The sequence below is a fragment of the Crocodylus siamensis genome, chromosome 2 (assembly GCF_052110815.1).
Source record: "Crocodylus siamensis isolate JL-2025a chromosome 2, ASM5211081v1, whole genome shotgun sequence".
NCBI classification, from domain to species: domain Eukaryota; kingdom Metazoa; phylum Chordata; order Crocodylia; family Crocodylidae; genus Crocodylus; species Crocodylus siamensis.
In genome coordinates this window covers 269,576,333-269,600,275 of record NC_143396.1, presented here as the reverse complement: position 1 = coordinate 269,600,275, position 23,943 = coordinate 269,576,333, and the positions used below count along the sequence as shown (strand labels likewise).

The 23,943-nt window shown below is 41.3% G+C and overlaps 1 protein-coding gene across 4 annotated transcripts in view; it reads right to left on the bottom strand.

Annotated features, from left to right (window-relative positions):
* The window catches only part of PAPOLA (poly(A) polymerase alpha), a 75,897-nt gene that overhangs the window by 39,876 nt on the left and 12,078 nt on the right, over positions 1-23,943 (bottom strand). For all 4 annotated transcript variants that reach the window (XM_090033975.1, XM_090033974.1, XM_090033977.1 and 1 more), the window contains exons 2-7: positions 16,036-16,209; positions 15,347-15,413; positions 12,058-12,139; positions 10,830-10,939; positions 5,733-5,786; positions 142-253 (exon numbers count right to left, since the gene is read on the bottom strand). In XM_090033975.1, coding sequence (XP_089890101.1) covers positions 142-253; positions 5,733-5,786; positions 10,830-10,939; positions 12,058-12,139; positions 15,347-15,413; positions 16,036-16,209 — 599 coding nt within the window. The remainder of the gene's footprint in view (positions 1-141; positions 254-5,732; positions 5,787-10,829; positions 10,940-12,057; positions 12,140-15,346; positions 15,414-16,035; positions 16,210-23,943) is intronic.

Sequence of the window (23,943 nt, the reverse complement as noted above, 5' to 3'; positions counted from 1 at the left end):
CAGTTAAACTTTGTCGAGCTAAATCATTCATAATGAGAATTATTATATTATTGAGCTGAGTTACAGTTAAACCAGTTCTCAAATAAAGGTATACATGAAATAAACAAATACATACACACACACACACACAGATACACATACCGTTAAGACTTCGTATGCATCTAATGTCTAAATTTTTAAGTAGACTATCATCTCGAAGGTCTAGATCTTCGGGAATAGTTTGCAGCGCTAATCTCGCGAACAAAATATCAATCTAAAAAAAATCCACAGAAACAACTGATTATCCCCCTCAAGCTACCACTCATTTAAATTTACTACCAGTGAAAAACTGTTTATTCCCTTTTGCGTTATTAGTCCCACCCTACAAATTAAGCACTCTCAGATTAAATGAATTTAATTTAGACTACTAAAGAAATGCACTTAGCCGCTCCCCTTATCCTCCAAGAATGAATGAAAGAATGCTGAAACCTACACAGAATTCTTGAAGAGATAAGGTAAAGAAAACACACTTTATTTGCAAAGCTTTCAGTAAATTCTCTCATAAGTTTGATAGCTTCTCTAAGGAACAAGCTACAGCTATGCAAACATTGTCTTAGCTTTTCAAGAGGCAAGCTGAAAACAAACTGAGTCTGTGTTTACACGTTCAAATAATGTCGGAGAGTTCTCTCAGGTTTGTTCTCATGGTAGAAAAAACTTACCCAGAGTCATGTGTACAGACACTAAAATATTGAGGCCCTAAAGACACTTTAGCATGCTCTGCAAAGTCCCTTAATTTGCCTGGCAACAGACAGCAGCATGGCACAGGGGAGTCTTGATTGGCTGACAGACTACCCTCCATCAGCCTGTACTTCCCAGCAGCACAGCATGGAAGTTGCCAAGGGGGAGTGTTCTGAAACAGCAGAGACCAGCAAGTGACACACTGTCTCCTTGGGGGAAAGAGGGAGAAGTTGGAGGTCTATATTCTCTTCTGAAAGAAGCTAGGGCATGTACAGATATTCACTGTCCCAGGAAAAATGTTCCCGGAAGTGATTTAACCCTGGTTTTTGCCAGAGTGTTTTTCTCCTGGAATGCCTTTTTTTACCCTGGGAGAAAAAGCACAACTATCTGTACACTTGTGGTTTCTACTGGGAGAGCAGTAACTTTCCCAAGAGAAACTGAATGTCTGTATGAGGCCTGGGTCTGAACCAAGGAAAAACAACGTAACTGGTACTGAAAAGTGTCCCTATTTGCAGCTAAATTTGTACATCTGTCATTACCATGACTTCTAAGGGAAGCACTTTGACTTAAATGCGTCTGATGAGAAAACAAGACTAGGTCCGAAATCTTGGCAAGCCATCAAAAAATAAAAATAAAAACATCAGGTGCTCCATGGGGGCAGGGGGAAATTAAGTAATCTGACTTAACAGGCAAATGTGGCTCTACATGTACCCACTGTAGTAGAGCACAAGTTTTAAATTATAAAGGTTGTGACTACATTGACAAGACACACTAAAGTGTGAAGTCAAAGTGCATTAGCTTGTTGGACTTTCATTAAGGGGCAAGCTATGTCAAGATGCCAACAGCATAAGGTACTACAAATATGGTATGCATCTAAAAATATAAAACCTAGGGACTGCATACCAAGCTGTGTGTAAGTGGGGATCAGGAAGGATTTGAAATAGATACAGGCAAAGGAAATAATTTTGGTCATAATTTTTCCCTTTCTTTTCTTGCACTGACAATTAGCCAACTTGACCATTTATACCATATATATAACAGCTAAACTTAAAACAGGAATAATTTAGACCTTGCCTTGAAAAGGGAAATGGACTAGACTACTTCTTAAGATCCCTTCCAACCTTACTTTCCTAAGATCCTACTATTCTAAAAGGTCCTTCCAAAGACAGAACCAAAATCCATCTCTACACACTTTCTTGAGTGCTGTGTATAGGATACAAATGCCATTTCACTGATGATGTTCAGAAGAAATTAAGCTGGGAGGCCAAGTTGGTATTTTTAACCTCAGATGGAAGATGCTAGTTAATATGACAAGGATACAAAGAACATCTTAGGATTTTGTTAGTCAAGCACTGAGTTTTACTTTCCCAGGCTAAATTTTAATTATACCTGACAACATGCTTCTCCTAGCTTAAATGAAATACCTTAGACTATCACACTAAGAGCAAGACAGACAATGGAGCCCTACAGCCAGTTTAAGGACATTTAAAAACTATCAAAGAACAAGCAAGGAAGTCTCAAGCATCTATTTTAAAGTTTCCAATATAAAAGTAATTTGAAAAAGAAGAGACAAAGGATATATCTCAATCTACCATGCAAAGGAGACTTCTATTACACAGTCTATATTTTAAAAATAAATTCTCATTACACTATTATAATGTTAAAGAAAAAAAAAAGTCTTTCCTAGTGGCTTTCTAGAAACTGATAATTGCATTAAGCTTTCAATTCTGCCTTCAACTAAATTAAGTTTGATTTTCAGGCTTGAAACTGACATGGAAACTAAACTCTGGACAAAAATTTCAGAAAAACATTTATGAACATTACTGTTTCATAATGAAGTCATACATAAAATAGCTTTCTATTTTTTTCTTTCACAGATTAAAAAAACAAAAACAAAAACAAAAACAAAAAATAAAAATCAAGAAATAAGAAATTTCCCTTTTGTAAACATCTTCATAGTAAAAAGGCAAAATAAACAAGGAAACTGATCTCATTAGGAAGTCCAGAGGCTCCACTGGCATTATTAGGCCACAGAACTAAGACCTTTCACTTAAAAGTTTTGCCGGTGAGAAATTTTTTTCCAGTACAAATGAAAGGAGTACCTTCTTTATTTACTTTTATCCTTAAGTGTAGTTTAACCATGTTTAACAGAGGCCTGTTGGTATTCCAAGCAAGTGTCTTATTGAACTATGATCTAGGATCATCCCTATATATAGAGGCCTCCTTTCAAATTTAGGCTGCTGACAGACCATTTGGGGCAGGGGGAGGTGGGGGGGGGCAGGGGAAAAATAAGCACTTTACTGGCTGAGCAAGCATGTCAGTTTGACTTGGCTCTCCTGTGTCTGTACAGATTGAGCACTTCAGCCTACCTACCTTCTGGACAGCACAGCTGTCAGTGCAAAAAGAAACAAACAGAAATTTTAAAGAAGAAACAAGTGACCTCAGAGGTTCCCAACCCCCGGGCTGCAAACGGTTGGCTACCAGACTGGAAGTCTAGAAGTGACCAGCATGTGCGAAGGGTGTGTGAAGCTTCAGTCACCTGCTTGATTTGGAGGAGATTCGGCTTGATTCGGTGGCCGAATCTGAATCGAAATCAGGAGACCCATTAATCATTCTGAATCAAATCAGAAGCCTCCAAATCAATTCAGAGACATTTGATGATTTGGCTGTAGACACAGCCTCCAGTTCACCACCGAGCATGCAGGTGACCCCCTGTCCCCCACAACACTCCCATGAGATGCTCCATCCGCCCTGCCATCTCAGCATTCAGAAGCCACGCCTGGTACCTCGAGGTAGATAGAAAAAAATCATATAAAGCTGTGTCTATGGCTGTATCACTGATTCTCAGAATCAGAACTGAATATTCAGATTTGGCCAAATCGGATCAGGACAGCGATTCAAATCAACGAATCAAATCCCCTGAATCAGGCCGAATCCAAACCGAATAGCGTCCATTTCACACACCCCTAACCAGCATACTGCGGACTGGCAAAGTATAAAAGTAAGGATAAAAAGCATAAAAAAGGGTTGGCTGCCAGTCTGCAGTATGCCAGTCACTTCCGGTCTGCAGTATGCTGGTCTGCGGTCTAAAAAAGGTTGGGAACCAGTGGTCTACCCTTTTCACATAACACACGTTAAGTCACCTGTAAAAGAACAGAAAGTGCAACACCAGCCACACCTTAGAGCAACAGTTACAGTTGTGGGGCAGGGATCTGCTACTCAACTCCTAAAGCAGACAGGAAATTTTCCTAGATGCAAAATGAGGATTTCTCTCTCAAGTTGGGATCACTCCCCCCCCACCCTCTCCGACTCGTACAATAAAAAAAAAACCCAAACAAAAAAACCCCAAACAACCTACTACAAGGAATAAAGGAAGCATGTTCCAAGGCTAAATTAAGTTATAGAAACAGTGTCATGGTTCAAAAGAATTAAATGTGGGGGTGTATTTCTGTGCTAAGGGCTCAGTATTCCTTAAATCACCTGGCCTTCGATTTACCCAATTCAGTTGAAAGAATCTGATAAGAAATCTGCAGATCCCAGTAAACTGGTATCTTATCAGCAACAGAAAGCAACAGGCTGATTATAAAAAGTGAGAAGGCTGCTTCCAAAGATAAACTATTCATTTTTCTATTTTCTCTTAACATGGCTTATTTGCACTTTAAGGTATTATCATCTATGTTAAGCAAGCCATCTTTAATTATATTTTAGTTTAAAAGAAAGTCTGGATTACACTGCTGTTTTACAGGAAATTTCAAGCTAATACCCTGGAGAACAGGACACTTCAAAATAAGTGAAGAATGGTGCTGAAGAGACAATAAGTTTGCCGCTCACACAATCCATATCCTCTCTGTTAAGGGGAAGGGACAAATATGTCTAATCCCACAGCATTAGGTTACTGCAGGTGAAACCAAGGGCAGAAGGGCCTGGTGGCAGATGTTATCAGGAGTTTGAATATACTGGGATCAAAGGAACTAGATTTTCTGTCAGCAACGTATTTGTTTTAATTAGTACAGATGAAAAAGCCACATAACTTCTTCCACAGAAGTCTGACTAAGGGTGGGTGACTGGGGCAGAAACCACAGGAGTTCAGTAAAAAGGGGTTGCTAGCATGGAGGCAAGGGCACTCGAGGCTGGAGAAGGAAGGGGGGGGGAAATGTAGCAGGGCCCTGCCCTCCCATGCTAAGGAGCTAGCTGCTGCTGCTGCAGCCACTACCAGATTAACAGCTCTGCATCATCGATCTAGATATAAATCTATAGTGGCTGTAGGCCTAGGGAAGGATTTAACTTTATGTTGGCAGTGACACCTTCCTTCAGGCCAGCATCATGTACCCACCAGACAGCCAGAGCCCTGAAACTACCTGCCTCCATCCAAGCATCTGAGGGTGCAAACCCTACATACTTCTGCTGCCCAGAGCATGAACTCTACCAGTTACATCTCTGTTCTCCATCATAACATTGCTTTAAAACAAATTTTGCGTTTGTTTCTGGACCAATGTTAGTTTTTGCCAGTGACCATTAAAAGGTCACAACAGTTTACTGAACTGCAGAGTTCCAATAGCTGCATCATTCAACAGGCAACTTCACTGATATACTATGTTTATATAACTGAATTACACTTGAATCAAAGGAAAAAAATTGGGCCTCCATGTAAAAAGAAGTTATATGGAGTGCCCAATTTTTTCACTGATTCAGGCATAATTCAATTACAGTAAGACTGGGCGGCAATGTTGTTTAGTGGCTAAAGCCCAAGACTATACCTCTTGCTTCACTCTTGAAATGGGCCACTAATTTGCTGGATAAACCCAAGAAAGTCATGTCATAGCTGAGCCTGTTTCTCCCTTTCTAAAATGCAAATGATACCAACCTCCTTTGTAAGGTACTTCAAGATTCCTTGCTGACAAGTCTAAGAATATAATACCCAACTGTTATACAAAAGAGATGATTCCAGAATAGTTGTACAATAGTGTTGTTAATATTTTAACAATAGTCGGGAAAGCAAACTGGCTAACCCTTACCTCAATTCCATCAAAGCACAGTTTGATAACAGGGACAAATGCTTCTTCAACAGCCTGAAATAAGAAAAACAATTACATTTTAATTTGCAAAGAAGAAAGAATATGTACAAAAATGCTGGTGAGTCTAAATGATATTACCATGAGGTTAGACTTTAAAGCTGCTTACAGTCATGGGGGCAAAAAAATCCCAAAGAAATAACCACTTTACTTCCAGCTCTGTATACCCCCATGCCAAGCACAGTGCACACCCAGAAGAGGCACTGTGTCAGTTTGACTCAGCTTGCCCATTATCTGTATACCTCACATGCTTCAGCAAGGCTTTTTGGCACTCTTAATCTAATAGCTGTTTGAATCAACTATTAGACAAAAAAAATGGCAAAAAAACGCTGCTTGAAGTGCACGAGCTATACAGATGCTGGGAAGGCGGGTCAAACTGATGTGATGCCTCTTTCAGTAAAGTGTTGGTTTGGTTTTTTTCCTTCCACATCTGTCAGTGTCCTTTATGGACATTTATCCTCCCTCCAACTCAAATTGTTTTTTTGAATAAAACAAAAACAGCTGATAGAAAATTAATGCACAAAGTTTAGATACTACAGTTTTACTGAAATCTGTTATGGGTACATGGAGTTTACTTAATTGTAACCTGAATTCATGATTCTATAAATGGAAAATTAAAAATGTTATAATTTTACATTTATAAGTATTTGGAGAGTGGTTTTAAAATATGTCCCCATCCTACACATAAGTCAGGGTGGACATGTGCCCCCCAGCAGGTACATGCAGTGGCAGGGAGCCCTCTTCCCCCCCACCCCCCAACACTCCCTGCACAAACCACTTGTGGCTGTCCTGCTCCACACCCCAACCCCCTGAACCAACCTGGCTGGGCAGCACCCCTAGTCCCTGCCCCACTCTCTCCCTGACTGTGGGGGCCTCAATCTGCCTCCCCCGCACCCCGTAGCCTTACCAGCAAGGAGGTGCTCTCCAGGCTGCCCAGCTGTATTCCTGGCCAGACAGATGCACACATGCACATGACTCCCCCTGCATCTTGCTACCAGCAGCCCCTTGCAGGCTAGAAAGCTGCCAGTCTGCAAGGGGAAACCCGCCATTTCCCAGATTCCAGCATGATCCTGTGAAACTAGGACGAACGCTGTCCCAGAGTAATGTGGACCTGGACCTGAAGTTCCCATTCTAGGACTGTGCTGCCCAATTAGGGGCAGGTGGTCACCCTACCTCCTATCCTGCCCCCACCCCCCCCGGAAGGCAGAGAGAGAGAGAAAACCTGATTTTGAATTTGAATAAATATGGTGAGTAGAAGCTAAGCAACAGAGCTGCAAGTGGCAGCTTCCTATGTTTTGGATATTTGAACTGCTGAAACATGAAGAGTAGATACTATCATAGTCAAGAAAGTATATAGGTCAGGCTTATGCACATAAACACTTGGGACAGAACAGGCTTACACATTCAGCTAACTAGGCAAAAAATATCTTCACACTAAGGCTGTCAAGGGTGGGGGAAGGAAGGGTTTGATAAAGCATTGAAATATCTTATTCTACTGAAATAATAAAAAAAAAAAATCTTTCTTAGCAACCATGTATAGTCTTACATATCCTTTATGAGTATGCTGTCTCAAAGAAAACTAGTACACTAATTGACTGATATGAAACAGACTTCACCCTACTCTGTCAAGTGGTCAGTGATAATTTTACTGGTAAGAAAAAAAGTGACAAGTGATCCACAATGCTGAAGTAATAAATATTAAAATGTTACCGTAACTGACAAACATAATGGAGGGTTCAAAAACTATGCAAGGAGCATGATGTAATCTTCTACAGTTAGTTGCTTATTAATTAGCAAATTAATTTTACAGTGATGTCAGGTACAAACACAGATGCCAACATTAGGCACAAGATTAGCTACGAAGTGCACTTCGAGAGAAAAATAGGTCTTAAGTGCAATAAACATTCATGAACACATTCAATAAATTTATCAGCTATCAAATTCAAAACCATAAAGTTTACAGCATATAGGGGGCAATTTCTGCTATAACTACCAGTAATTTGAAGACTCTACTGAAAATCAAATAAATACATATACCACTGCTGATCTATCACTTAAAAACTATGAAACTTGGGCTTGTAAGAACTATCTGGTTCATGCTTGCTTTGCTGCACTATATCTAGCACCCTGTGCATGACTAAGTGCGAAAACAAAGCAGGCACTTTGTGATCCACCTTCCCCTGACTCCCCCTCCAAAGCAGATTAGTTTTCTGACCTAATGGTTTTGTCCCTGTCCTAGTCAGAATGTAGCACAACGGCCTATATAAAATCAAGCAGTCTTCAAATACTTAAAAGGCTGCCATACAGAAGATGGAAAGCACCTTTTCTCTCTTGCTGTAGAGGAGGACACAGACAAATGGCTTGTAGTTTCAAAGTAAGTTTAGACAAGATATCTGGAAAAAACTTCTTCCCTTCAGAATACTGAAGCAGTAGAATAGACAGCCTAGGGAAGTTGTAGACTCCCCGTCACTGGAGGTGTTCAAGAAGAGGTTAGATATCTCAGTGGTCAGGGATGATCTATGCGTAGCTACACTTATGTTCTACCATGGTCATTTCCAATACTTTTAGGTTTTGCTGGTTGCGCCCACCCCTCTTCCTGCTACATGTCAGAGTGTTTTAAGCGTCACCTGAGGCACTGAATTGGGGGAGGGACTGGCTGGGGTATGCCAATACTCCTGCTAGGACCAAAACCAGCGGTTCCTATTTAGAGGGTCTTGCCCTTCCATTTAGGGTCAGACCAATTACTCTATTTGGGGTCAGGAAGGAACGTTATCCCATAGTCAAGCTGGTATAGACTGTGAGGAGAGGGGTTTGCCTTCCTTTAGAGTGTGGGGCACAGCCCTCAACCCACAATCTCATAAGCATATACTTACAACATGTTATAGAAGCAGGCAGAACATGCTGCCATAGTTTCCCTGCTTTGCCATTGGCAGGTTAGGTCATTAGTTCTTTGTCGTGTCAGGGTTCAGAGCAGTCTTATATGCAGTTTAGATTATGGATTATATAGGTCTGTTTGGATAGGGATGATCCTACCTCAGGCAGGAGGTTGAACTAGATGACCTCTGGAGGTCCCTTGAAGCATACTTCTCTATGATTCTATGGAAGGACTTTGTTCCAATAATAAGTTTTAATTAGGTGTTAGAGTGATCAGGGTTACATTTTCTGTATGGGGGAAGAGAATGACTGCAATCCTTAAAACATGAAGACTCCAGCCCACCTATGATGTTGGCTCCATAAGATATCAATATAAGAAGTCCTTGCCTATCTTTCTCACGCAATCCTTAAAAAAGACAGTCTACTCCAGAAAGTTTATATACAGTACTAGCCAACTGCCCATAAAGAATGATGGCCAGGGGGAGGGGCAGCTGGGGACAGAGGCCTGTGTCTGGCCCTGCCCCCCCCACCTTTGGGGCCAGGCCTTCTCCCCCTCTATCCACTGGCCCTGCTCCTGCTGTTTGGTTTGTCACCACCTGCAGGGCTTGGGGTGCAGTGGTGCTGGCCTTGCCCCTCCCTCCCTCAATCTGCTCAATTTTCATGGCCTGCAGGGAGCAGGGGGGATGGGGCCAGCACCCCCCCTCCGCCCGCTCCGTTGCCACCTGCTGGGGCAGGGGGTGGGGGCACAACAATGCTGGGCAGGGACAGAGGCCCAGGACCAGGCTCACTCTCCATCACCACTTTGGGGCCAGAGCCACTCCCTCCACACCCCCCTGGGGACCAGTGGGGACAACCCAGCATCCAACCCTGCCCTCCACACCCCGTAATTCAGGCCCAACCCCATTCCCTCAACAGTAGTTCAGACCCAGGGCTTCTCCCTCCCATCCCCGACCCCACTGCACCATTGCCACCTCCTTCACAGAGCAGGGAGGGGACGGATTGAAGCCAGACCAGTTGCAGTGCCCTGGCCCGTCCACTGCCTGCTGTCCCTACTGCTTTATTCACACTAATTGGCTGCCAAGACAGCCAGTCAGGATTGTGAATAAAGCATTACGGACAGACAGAATAAGGTTTTAAATCTTCTCTTTACATTTCCAACAGTCCCAAACTAACAATTGTTGAGATACACCCTCAACTGGTCTTGAAATCACATGACATTAAATTGGTGAAGGAGCTGGAGTTGAAATATAAAACTATGAAGACATGCTTTGAGCAGGTCCTCTGTCAGAGAGCTAAAAATTTGGGACTACAAGGGAAGGAATATTCAAAGCTAGAAACTAAAACTTTCTGATTGACATGTTGAGCTGCCTCATACCTCACAAAAGTCCTTTTCTTTATCATATTAGGAATTATTGCATAAACTTTGGTAGCTGAACACTCTGAATCTCCTCTATTATTCCCACCCAAACAAGATAATTTTTTACCCTAGTATATTCTCACGAGGGGGTCCCTAACTAGAAAAGGTTTAACTGAATGGCACAATCCTTTATTATTTCTAAAACCTATGCATCTCTAAGTAATGTTTTGCAGTACTTTATCTGAATGGCAAACAAAGTCTGATACCAAGCAGAGAAGATTCAACTACAGGATGCTTTGTTTCTGCTCACTAATTTAAAGTATCCCTTGTTGCTACTGCTTGCACAAGTGACATGCATGGGCATAACAACAGATGATCAGGTTAGTAATAAAGCTGTCCATAATACCTGAAGAAAGGCCCTGGTAATCCTCCAAAAACCTATGGATCATGTAATGTTCATTTTGTCCACAGTTTTACATGTTTCATTGCTCAAAAGTTTGTCTCCTTGAAATGGGAGATCATCTATACTATATTTTGCTTCTGGTGGTAAACATCTGGGAACACTGAGGAGAGGGGGAGAGGGACAGAAAGAACTTGTGAATACTCTAGTGAGCACTGCTATTAAAAGGTTCCACTGTCTAGATTTTTTTAACCCTTTCATAAATAGGAATATGCAGAAGATGGACTAAAACTGGTGTGGAATTTAATTAAACTGCTTCCTAATCTTAAAAGACTTAAAGGTTTTTTTGCTTCAGATATTTCTTAATTTTCATTATTTGTCTTAATTCTATTTCAGAAGACCAACATACCCGCAAGTCTTTCACTTCTTCTTGTTGCTTCAATTTTTCATAAAATGAGGTGAAAAAGTCACTTCTTTCCACATGTCTTGGTGCAACACACAATGCATCTATATCAGCACCTAAAACATAGATTAATTAACAAAGTTATAAATATAAACCACATGGAGTACTCTAAGTGGCTTTTAACAGAATTCTTGCAAGGAAAAAAAAAAAAAAGATACCGCCATTCCTCATTTTGCTCTGTTCAAGCACAGGATATTTCAAAGTATTATAACAGGAACCGAAGCTATACTAATTATCCCTGCACCTCCAAAAAACAAAATACCTTTGACTTCAGCATTTTCACTTCCCAGTAGGTCTGTGCAAAGCAGCTACTATTTGCTTTGGATTCGGCCAACTGGGGGAACAGTGATTCAATCTGGTAATCCAAATCACTGTCCCAAACTGATTCAGCTGAATCCAATTAAAAGATTGAGCCACCACCAAATCAGCCAGGCCCCATCCCCTGCCCACTCTCCCAGCCCTGTCAATGGTGGCAATGGCTGGACCCCAGCCTCCCGGCTCTTAAAAAAAAAAAGACCCAAAAACCCTGCACTCATCGGCTCCTGCAAGGCAGGGGGCACTCCTTGCTGCCTCCCACTGCATCGGGGGGCTCTGCCACAAGCTCCCAGAACCCCTGATGGCCACTGCAGCAGCCTGAGTGCAGACCTTTTTTTGTTTGTTTGTTTTGTTTTGTGTTTTTTTTTTTTTTGAAGTGCCAGGATGCTGAGGTCCCCCCATGGCCCCTCCCCCTTGCTCCAGCCCCACCTTTACTTACCAGCATCGAGTCCGAGTCCAGCTCCCTGTGGTGGCAAGTGGGGACTGACTGACAGAATCTCCCCAAATTGATTTGGACAGCTTTGAATTGATTCAGACCTTTTTACTGAACTCCTGATTCAATTTGGATTCAGAGATTCAGCCACCAAATCAGACCAAATCTCCTCCAAATTGAATCAGCACCTGAAATTTCACACACATCATACTTCCCAGAGCTTGACTTGGAAGGATTCCAGGCCTGTAAACTCAGACATCCTTTCCAATTTAAAGCTCCAAGGGAGATCTCATACCAACTACCTTGAACAGCTTCAAAATACTTCCAAATCAAAACAGCTTTTCTAATATATTACTATGTATAAAATGTCATTTTTCATAAATTCAGACAGAGAAGAATTGCCATGGTAGGCAAGGTAAATTTTACCTTTTGTATGCACCCCTAATCTGTAGGACCCAAATGTAAAAATTTTTCCTCCGACATTTTCTATTACAGACTGTGGAAGATTCTAGTGGAAGAAAGAAATGACCTTGTTATTTTAAGTCATATATTCAAACATACTTACTGCAAGGGAAATATAAAGAAAAATAATTTAGAAAGTGCATGCTAATTACACATATTAAAATATGTATGATAGTCATTTTAAAATACATCAACAATGGAGCTGTGAAAGGTTAAAGAATTACTCATTTAACTGATAACCCCAATAGTAACTGGTTAGCCTACCTGTTGTTGTTTAGCACAGGATAGGAAGTGAAGCCACCCAGTGCCCCAGCAGGAACCAGAAGGCAGCAGGGGTAGGAGAGGGGTGAGGGGGATTTAATACCCGTAACTTACAAGTAGGAATCTCCATAAACTATGCTAGAAGTGTCTGCCTGCAGCAGCTTCTTTAATGTTTTTCATTTCACCGCCCTCCACCCCTGCCAGGATTGGCAGAAGTTTTAAATATGCTGTGGTTTTCCCTTCCCCAGCAATCTCAAGGGCTCAAGAGGGGTAGAGGGTGCAAAACAAGAAACACTGAAGGAGCCACTGCATTGGAAGTGCTCCTTGCAATCTATGGAGATCCCTACCTCTGAGGTTAAAGAGAAAAACAGCAGGCAGCCTAACGACTCATCAATCAAACAGTTGACTGCTCATTCACAGGTACTCCCTTTCTATGGTCTGGCTGGGCTTGCCAAAGCCTCCCATGCCTGACAAAGGGTTCAGGAGCAGCTACCAGCAGTTGTGTGGAAGCTGCCATGTTACTGATTAACTGTTTAACCACTATCATTAGAAGAGGTTAAAGAGATAATTTTTAAACAATACTGACATCCATAATCAATAGCCAATACAGAAATAAAAACTAGACAACCATCACGGGATTCCTGGGAAGACGGAGGCAAATGTTATGCCCCGTCACATCCTATATACAATTTGTAACCTATCATAGTGCCTGAACCTTGATGGTGTTACCTGCAACAAATCCATTAGCTGGGAATCCAAATTAAGGGCATTTTGCTTAAATGTGGTAGAGCAATGGATTTTCAAGCATTTTCAAGGGAGACTATATTCAATCTATTTTTATTACCTCCAGAAGGTATGAAATGACAAGTAATGTTTACACTAATGTGTTTATTTTTTCCCCACTATAAAGTACAAAGAAACTTAACTAGATTCTGTATTGGATGAATTACCATGATTAGCTTTGAAGAAGTGATGTTGCTGCCCCTACAGTTCAGGAAATGTGAGGGGCAGGGATGGAAGGGGAGGGGGCTAAAAATATCTTGCTGGACGCACCACATGGTGGGAAGAGACTTGAGATGAGCTTTTGAACACACAGAATTCCTATCCTTCACAGAAAGAGTGCTTACTCTTTCAGAAGGAGCTAGGATTATTCCCTTCTTCAAAATAAAGAGTATGGTGTGCTTGAAAGCTTATAATTTAAAAGCATCTCAACTACTCAGTTGGTCCGGTAAAAGATATCAACCTCCCCCTCTCATAGATATGTGGACTATGGATGTATGCTACTATTTTCAGAATTAGTATACTTGTCCTTCAACTTCCAAATTCCTGCCTCCCCCCCGCCCCAAGTTTTACTTCTTTATTGCAGGGTACAACATAACCCAATGCGAGGTGCCATATTACTGGCAATAAACTAATGTTGCAAGACACCAACAATTTGAAATCTAGTCATTTAAGACAGGTTGCACATGTTCATGGTTTGAAATGCTACGTTTATTTATTTTGGGGTTTTCTGTGCTCCCCCATGATTCACTGCCTACATAAGAGAAGACAAATCTTCAGGTAAAAGGGTAAAAAGTATTATACACAAATTAAACAAGCTAAAAAAGAAATACATTTGGGTTGAGATTAAAAAGGGAAAAAACACAAAACAAAAAGGGTGGCTAGGCTCACATCCTTTTATGAACTAAAATATCTTGAGGTTTAAAGCATACCTCCTATTTTATTTTTGGAGAATGTTTAAAAAAAACAAAACACAACACACAACCACCAGCAAGATTATTATTTTCTGATAAAGTTAAAACACATCAATATAAAACAAAAAATAATTTTTGTATCCTTTCACCAACATTATTTATCTCAAAGTCTACCACCAGTTCAGTCAAACAAAATTAAACAAAATTGACCATTTTATGCATAATACTGGAGAACACAAGTAATTTCCAAACCTACTTATGTAGCAGGTTAATGGTTTCTTCCAGTTTGAAGATTAAGAAGCAATAACTATAGCTTCTCAGTTTTCATTAGCACAGATGTCCAATATTATGTTCATAGGAAGTTTTCATTTCATTTGAATTGACATTAAGGTTAATTCTCTGACAAGATATACCTCTTGTTCTAGTGAGTTTGACCTCATTTCCTAAGGGCCATATACAGGCAAATCCAGGATTTAGTTTAAAAAGAAAAAAAGAGGAGCGGAGGGGGAGATGTACAGCCCACCAGACCTCAACTGGAGGGCTGGGGGCAAGGCATGGCTGAAGCTCTAAGGCCTCCATAGGGCACTGGGGAGCTGGGCAGGGAAAAGGTATAGGGAGGATGGAAAAGAAATGACCCACCTACTACCACTGCCTCCAGTTCATCTGGGAGGTGGTGGGAGCCCCAAAGCCACTCCTGTCCTACTCTAGTCAGGGACTGTTGGAAACACCTGCACTGTAAGCCAGACTTGGCCAGAAATAGTGGTAAGTAGCTTACAGGGTCCTCCTTCCAGCACTTGCTCCCTATCTTGCCCCTCTCGTCCCTGCTCCTCAGGAAAACAGGTGCTGGAAGGAGCACTCTGTGCACTGCCATCACTCTTCCCAAAAGAACTGGGATCCCCCTCCAGACAGCTGCTCCCTGCAGCCCAGAAATGGTGAAGCAAAGCAGCAGCAGCGCTGGGGCACCCCATCAGGTTAGCCAAGGACAGTGGTGGTGGTGCGCAGGTTTCTCTTTCTAGTGCCTGCTCTAGGCCAAAGAATAGGGAGGGGTACAGCATAGAGCAAGCGCAGGAAAAGGAAACCTGCCCACTGCAGCTGCTGTCCCCTGCTGAGCCAGGCACTTTATACAGTCTCAGCCCACAGCTGGAAAGAGGCGGTTCTGGGGCTTCCTACACCTAGGTACCGAGGACAAGTGGCAGCAGCAGCAGGAAGGTGTAGCTGCACCCCTCCTGAATCTGCCCACTTTCAGTATCTTTACGCAAGCATTAATGCAAGTAAGTACATGGAAAATCCACCCATACCTTGCTTTCACTGATTTCACGTATCCATTCCTTTACCAGGTTGTTTAATTTCCCCAAAATTAGAATCCTGTTGGTAAAATATTAGAATGCTTTTATTTCACTATTTGCTGATTTACTTTGAGATTTTACTATGATGTTGATCACTACACCATAAGAAAAAATTGAAATAACAGTTTTAGCATACCTAAACAGGAGATACTATTTTAATACAGCTATTAAATAGAATCACTCTGAAAACATTTCTACTTTAAGTTATTTAAATTTCAGTAATTTGAGCCCATAAAAGCAAATTGGGAATTCAGGTGCTAATCACCTGTACATATGTTTCTAAGCAGCTGCATGTTTTTGGGTTGCTATTCTATCAATTCCAAAACACAGCCTGCCTATCACTCTTGGAGTCTTCATGTTTCCTGCAGCAGAGCCAGCAGAAGATGCAAGTTTAAGAAAGTTTTAACATGAACTGTGGGAAGAAACAGGAATAATACTACAAGAGAACACTGTTGAAAGGAAAAGGCAAAATCCTGTCAAATTCAAGGGTAACCTTAATGTAGGGACCATCTATATTCTGGATAAGAGGAGAAAAATCAACTCTTCAGGTTGAGCATTTTAAAACCAATTTAAACATGGTTTGAGGTAGCCAGTTAAGTGAACTGTAAAAAGTTTTAAACCAACCATTAGTGCTTACTCACCTGCGCTGCAGTTCCTCTTCCTCCTCAAATACACCATAGGGATTTAGCGTTTCAATTAATTTCTGGGTAAGTACACAGTCAGAGTCCTTGGGGGCAGCCAAACTGATAGGTGAGGTAATGCCATAATGCTTCTGTAGCTGCTGAGTTTGTTGTGATCCCTGGGTTGTGAGTGGACTAATAAAAAGGTAATTAGATAAAATTACTGCCAGAAACATGACAAAATTTCTGCTATTTTCTTTCATCACAGTGTAAGCAAGCACAAAGACAAATACATTAAGAAAAATATAAAAGTCTATTGGTACCTGTCACCATATCCCAGGGGGGGAAAAAAATGAAGTTGTCATTTAGAGGTAAGTTTATTTACTAAAATGACTCCCCCTACTTTGTTCAGCTAAGGTGTAGTTGTACGGAGATTCTTACTTGGATCAGCTCCTGGTACATATTCAAAATTATATCCATTTTTACTAGCCAAAAAGCAAAAGTTCTAGAGTATCAATGACACTTTATAACCAGCATACTTTTGGGGGGAAAAATCCCCTGTAATTATGGATTGCTTGACAAAATTGTCAGAGTAATAATATCAATTGATGTTATTGATCAAGTTAACACTACTTGAAAACTGCAGAAGTCAAAGTATTTTAAAATGAAAATCGTTTTCTCTTTGCTTTAATGTCTAAGTTTAGAATGTTAAGGGGAAAAATATAAAGAAGCATTCAAATTTTGCCTCTGCTTATACCCACTCAAATCAGTACGGTGTTAGCAGTTTAGATACAAATCTTAAATACATTTGACTGATACACATCAGGGCAAATTTGAAAGACCATCACTCGTAAACTGAGCTAAGTCCAGTCATCTACATCTTCACACTTGTCTACTCTACCTTTCCCTCCCCACCTCGCCTTAACCCAAAAAGGGTTTTAGGTTTTTGTGCATGGTCCCTAGCCCCTACATTTTACAGAGCTTTTAGAGAAAGCCAAAAGGAAGAGTACTGTGTACAAAAAAATAATAAACCCCATCCTCAGCCTCACCCCTTTCAGCATCCCTCTGTGCACAGTACTGCCTATGCTGTTTTGAACAGCAATAACACTGAATACAACTGAGACTAAGGAAATGCTTAGGATTTTCTTCCCAGAGCAGTGCATGAAAATGATTCAATGCACTCCCAATAAACCCCGGAAAACTGATCATAGATAAAGTCTTTACAAATGTTCAGCAGTTGATTTTAATTTCTTCTCCACTGAAGAACCACTGGGTTCCTTGCAAAGGTGAGCACAAATCATATTGCCAAGTGCAGAATTTAAGTTGATAGTCTTCCTCTCAGATAAACAGTTAATTGGTAATTTCCTTCTTTAAAAAAAATAGGTTGAAAGAATGCTTGAACATCACTATTTTCATATTCAAAGCAAAACCAAGTCCAACTTTCCAAACCATTCACACTCTTGGAGTGGAAGAAAATTGTTAACAGAGCTTCAAATCAAATTTTCTATTAGTTTTATTATAATTTAACACACCTCCCCCAACAAAACTCTGAACCAACTGAAGTAATAGTATTTTAAAACAAAAATAAAACTTGAAGGAACACAGAATTAACTAGCACATTTTAAGTGCAAGAACAATTTCCCTTTTCAGCATTTATTCAAAAGCATTCAACATTGGCCAGTCTTAGATACATGAGACTTGTTTATGACATCCACTGTATTGTCACAGAGGTAACCAACAGCTTAAAAACCCCCAACCAACCAACCAAACAAACAAACAACCAAACAACCAACCAACCAAACAAACAAACCACAAAATAATTTTGTGACCAGTGTTGGATCCCTGGACATGGTGTGTCTGAGGTTATGGAAGGAAAGATTACATGCAAACAGATGCTCTGAAATCGACCTGGAACCTCAGGAGGACCACCCCAGAGGGGCCGATACAGACTGGTCAACATGGTGATGCCTGAACTGCCGGTGCGCACCAACTGGAAGATCGAAAGGTCTACTCTAATGACCTGAATACATGTGAGTGCAGTGAAGCGCAGACCATGGAGCACTTGCTCTTTTGCCAACTCCTTGGTGAGCCCTATGCAAAGGAGGACCTTGCTGCAGTGACAGAAAGAACCATTGCTTGTGTACAGTTCTGGAAAAACATCTAGTTTATGACAAGGACACAAGAAATCTTACATAAATATAGTACTTTGAGCATTTGGAGGTAGGGAGGGGAAAATATTCTCTCACCCACAACTGGGCGTTTGTCCTCTTTTCACTAGTCTGGAAATGATTTACCAATTTTTTTTACACCTTTGAAATATAAGAATAGGCAAGTGTGGGTTTACAGAAACACTAAAACCTGCGTGGGCCCATTTTTCTGAGCTCTAAAATATGTGAAGGGGAAGACAAATATTGAATTCCCTTTATTTAAAAGGTTTCTTACCAATAACTCACCAATAGAGGTGCACTAATATATTGAATCAGCACCGATAAAAAGAAAATTGACATTATCAGTTATTGGCCGGTGTAGCCAGTAACGTCACCAATAAATAGAGCGTGCAGCCACATGCATGCACGTGGCTAGGAAGGTAGCCCAGCAGCATGGAGAGCAGCATCCTGCTGGTAAGTCTGTGAAGGGGAAGGGGCGTGGGGGGGGGGGGGGGGGGAGATCAAGGCCTCCACTGAGAGAGAGGGAGTGGGGGAGGGGCTAGAGGCATTGCTCAACCAGGATGGCAAATGGGACGTGGGGCCAGGGCAGGGAGCAGGACAGAGCCATGCATGGCTCATCCAGAGGGTGCAGGAGGGGCAGTGGTTTCCTGTGCAGACCTCCCCAAGGGAGGAGAATGTGATCCCCCCCCAATTTGTGCACAGGATGAATGTAGGCTACCTGCTGCAGGCTTGGGGCTCTCTGGCCTGCTGCCTTTCCTTCAAGAGCCCCACACCAGCTGCGCGCCCCCTGCCTGTTTGGCAGCAGTGGTGGCAGCAAGTTATGCCTCCTGCTGCCAGGCAAGTAGTGGGCGCATGGCAACAGGGAAGAGAGCCCCGAGCCTGCAGTGGGGCATCCATCCTTGCCCCACTCTGCTTAAAAGCATTCCCTCACTTAAAAATGGTGGCAGCAGGGCTTGAACTAAAGCTTATTTGGCAAGCTTTAGTTCAAGCACCCCCAACACAATTTAAGTGCCAACTCCTGTACAAGTAGCCCTGGCTCTGTCTCACTCCCTATCCCAGGTCCCATTCACTGCCCTGGCTAGGCAGCACCCCCAGCTCCACTCCCTCACCCCCCATGGGAGTATCAATTTGTCCCCTCCCCCACCACAGACATACCTGCAGGGAGCTGCTCTCCATGCTGTCCAGCTGCATTCCTGTAAACTGGTTATTGGGTTGGTATCACCCAATATGGTTGGTTAATCATCAACTACCAGTATTGGCCAAGAAAATCTTTATTGGTGCACCCCTACATTTTATACTGTTCAGCCCCACAAAAGTGGACCTTTCATTTTTAGCAAATATATCATCACTATATTAGCTCTCCAAACACCAATCTTTCAGACCTTAACAGAGCTTTAATTATATTTTTATACCAGACTAAAACACCTTATAGATTACCTACATGCAGAGTGAATCAGAAAAATAGCAAAGGCCTATTTTTGTTTCTGCAGGTCATCTCTCAGTATTCTAGCTACTTTGACTTTCAGAAAACAAAATTAGTCATTTGTATGAAGGTCCTGTTGTGAAGTCCCTTAAAAAAAAGCCTCTCACGTCTTATCTTGCAATTGACCGAATTAACTGAAATCAATATAACCAGTTGTTAGCCAATATAAGCGTTTGCCAGTTTTAATTGATTTTAAAACAATTCTAGTTAAGCTGCTGTAATGTGTGCACACAAACAAGGCCTCTAGTGAGGCTATGAAATTTGCCATCAGGCGCAGCTTCAAGAAACCGACATTTATCCCTATTTGCCTGTCTGTATACTGTGCAATTAAGGCAAAAGTAAAGTTCCAAAGAATTCTATATAACAACCACCCAAGAACTAAACCTTTAAATCACATATTACCATTTGTATTAGCTTGCTTTAAGCATCAGAAAGTTTGTTTGTTACCAAACAAAATCTTCATTAATTAATAACTGAACTATAAAGACACTGTTACTGTTCTCTGGACCTCAAGAATGAAGTTTCTTTAAAAACGAGAGAATTGCTAAATGCCAGTGAATAATCAGAATTCACGTTTCAGGTGAAAAAATTATTATATTTGGAAAAAAAGAATGACTGATGAGAAAAGTTTTGATGAAAATATTATTCTCAGGAACATGTAAGACTCATGTAACACTGTCAAATCAACTAGTCCAAGTAGTGGACTTCAGGAACTGTTTTATTTAGTAACCACAAAAAGTTGGAGAGACAACAGTTCTACACTGGTATTTTCATTAAATGTTAAATATTTATCCACATTACTAAAGATGTGATTAACTTGTATCGCTTATATTACAGCAAGTGACAGCTACCATGAAAGGTAAGTTTGCAGTGCATCTCCTCTTATATTTTCCTTTTCTTCTTTCAGTTACTCTTAGCTTAAAAAATTAAATTCTTTTGGTCTCCAAATTTTTCTCGACTCATTTCAGCAAAAGTGGATATTTAGAAGTACTAAATTAAATGTTTCACAAGTAAGCCAAAAAATGAATACATTTCAAAATTATTTGAACCAATTTTACACATGCAACTGTGTAATGGTACAAATTTAATCTAAATATTAAAACAAATTTACACCAGGCATTTCAAAATGTATATTTGTAAAGGAAAATGTTTATTGTACTGAGGTTACAAGAACAGGGGGTTTACTCAAGGATGCAAAAAGCAGACTCTTCAGTATTTAACATGTTGTCAAAGGAGGAAAAGAGAACTGAGTGAGCTGTGTGTAGCGGAAAAGAAGCACAAGTAACTAAGCAGGGTCAGAAACAATAACAAGGAAAAAAAAGAGCTTCTGCTTGGCACAGGTGCTATTAACAGATGACATCCCCACACATATGCCCCCTCTTGTAATTGCAAGTAAGAGACCCAATTCCTGCTAGTCTTCAGACTATCAGGAGCATTCCCATTTCTTAGCCCTCTACTCTTTGATTTGGGGTAGGCTGGAATCCAGGTCAGGACGTAAAAAGCCTTAGAGCATTAAACTCAGCCTATTTAATCCATGGGGCCAGATGAGGAATCGCTGAGCTGGTCTGCAAGCTGCACTGGGACCAAACCCGTGCTACGCCCACACCACCAAGTCCAGCCTGTACATCCTACACAGCACATGCCAGCCCCAGAGCTCACTGTGCATGAAGCATGCAAGACACCCAGGACACCCCATGCAGCCTGTGCCCCAGACCCTCATACTGTATGTGTCAGATTCAGCCCATGCACACCCCATGCTGGACTTGCATGCAATGAGCCCCAGGGCTGGTACACTGTGTACACAGCACAGGGGGCCACCACGGGGTGCATGCTGCATGCACTGGTTCCAGCACTGCCCGATTCAGACCCCGGAGTCAGCATACAGAGGTGATCCAGCACAGGCTCCCCATGTAATGGGCCGACCCTGCGTGCTACACACAGGAGGCATGTTGCTGGGTCCAGCCCACATGTCACATATGGTGGGCAGAGCTAGGGCTGGCACCTGGGGTCACTCCAGCTACTCACAGACCAGGTCAGGCAGCTTGGCAGGCCGTATATTTGACATACCTGCTTTAGAGCCTTCTGTTTGCAAAACAATGGCTATGTATAGGAATCCTCATGTGATCCTACTCTGGACACAGCATAAATCAATAGATACTGGAGAAACTACTGGAACTGCGAAGGGAAACACAAATGTGTTTGTATATGGATGAAATGGCCTTAACTGGGCCATTAATTTAGCTCACAGGAGACCAGATTCTTCATCCCAAGTGATACCTAATCAACAGGGTGAATGTAGGTTGGTGCATTCTGGCTGATGAATAGACTTAGCTAGGACAACATTTTTGAGCCAGTAGACACTAGATACGTTTTTAAGCCTCATACTCAATCTAGAGAGTAGTGGACCAGAAGCTCTAGAGAAAATGGCTTAGCAGCATATTCATCAAACTGAAATACTTGCACTAGAGTACATGTTGAAGTATACACAATGATGGTTCTACCCTTGTCTTCAAATAGATAAAGGACTTACCTAGTTTACTGAAGGGTTTTGAACACACACAAAAAAACCCTTTAAAACCACACAGAAGCCCCTAGTTTCTATATATCCTTAAAGGTCATCCCTTCTAAGAAAAGAAAAGAGAAAAGATTTTCACCAGAATTGGCATGATGAATACACCCCAGTATCTCCAGGAAGGGTGACAGAAACAGGAATCGAGGAAGCTCAGTAGGGATTTCACCAAGCTAATTTACTGTCTAAACTTATTTTAAAATATAATAATGTGCATTATAGAAAGTCTGAAGCCATGTCTCAACAGGAAGCGGGGAGGGGAAACCAAACAAAGTTGTCTGCTACTTAATTTATTTAACCACAAATAAATTTCAACTAGTCCACATTTTAACTCTTGGAACCAGTTTAAAATGTCTCTACCCTGTAGTAACAGAAGTGCTACTACAAATTCTAGTGTAGTTCCCTCTGGGGAATACCCAACAGCTCCCAGAAGCAGTGCATCCTGGGATACTTCAACAGGTTAGTACTGGTGAACTGTGTGACCATACTGCAAGACTTCAGTTGCAAAAAAAGTTATTTCAATCTGCTGAAGGACTGAATATGCTATTTCACATGTTTAAGATAAAAGTGCTTCAGTAGCTTAAGTACTTTAAATTTACCATGCTAAATCCCATTTCTTAGTGTAAACAAGGTCTACTGAACTATACATTTACACTTAAGAGGTATTAAATTTAGCTATTACTAATATGTTCAAACATTTAAAAAAATAATTATTTTCCAGCACGTCCGCAAAACAGAAAGAACTTGAAGGAGTTTGTCTCCCAATATTTGTGGCATCAGGGTGACATGCCAAGCAGTTACAGATGGTAATGGAGTTCGCAAATTCTATTTTTTATTAATTTGTTTGATAAAAGTTGGGAAAGAAAACAAAAGCAGCTATAAGGATAAGAAAACAAACATCTCCCAATATCAAGAAACAGCTATGGTTTGGTGAGGTAGACAGACAAAGGTTGATCTTATGCTGCAGTTTGCCTTTTTGATGGAACAACAAAATAAACCTGCTTGGATTTTCATTTTACCAAAATCAAGAACGTCAACTAAGGTTCTTTTTGATGGGAAGAAGAGCTATTGTGTGTTCTACAGTGTTATCTATACAAAAGAGCAGAACCTTTAAAATATATATATATTTGTCCAAGATGTCACTGTTCAAAGTTACACATTAATCAAATGGTAAAAAGAGATCTCTTAATATCCAATACATTATCATTCATATTAAGCATCAACAGGCAACAGACACAAAAACAAGCCTAAAATTTCTTTCCCAATTACTGAACTTCCACTCACAGCAACTGTGCTGGCATGATTTCATTAACAAAGTCTTTCCAACCAGATTTTAACATGTTTCAAAGACTCCTTTCCCAAGGTCAGGTTTAGTTTTCTTTATACATCCCTGTCATGGCGTGACTGGTTCCAGGGACTGGAAGGCCAAGGGGAGACGTTTGGGAATGTTACCTGTCAGCTCCATGTTCTTGGGGAACCCTGACACAGGACACAGACTGTCTGACTCACAAAGACTCACCCCCCCAACCTAAACAGAAAACCTGCAGCAGAAACTGCAGTAAATTCTGGGATCAACGAAGCAGGGGAGTACTGCATGATAAGGAAGCTATGTTCCAAATGCTAATCGACCCTTACACCCAGCTCAGCATTTATCAGACCAGTACTAATCTGGATTTACAAACCCCACACACACACACCTCTAAGCAAAA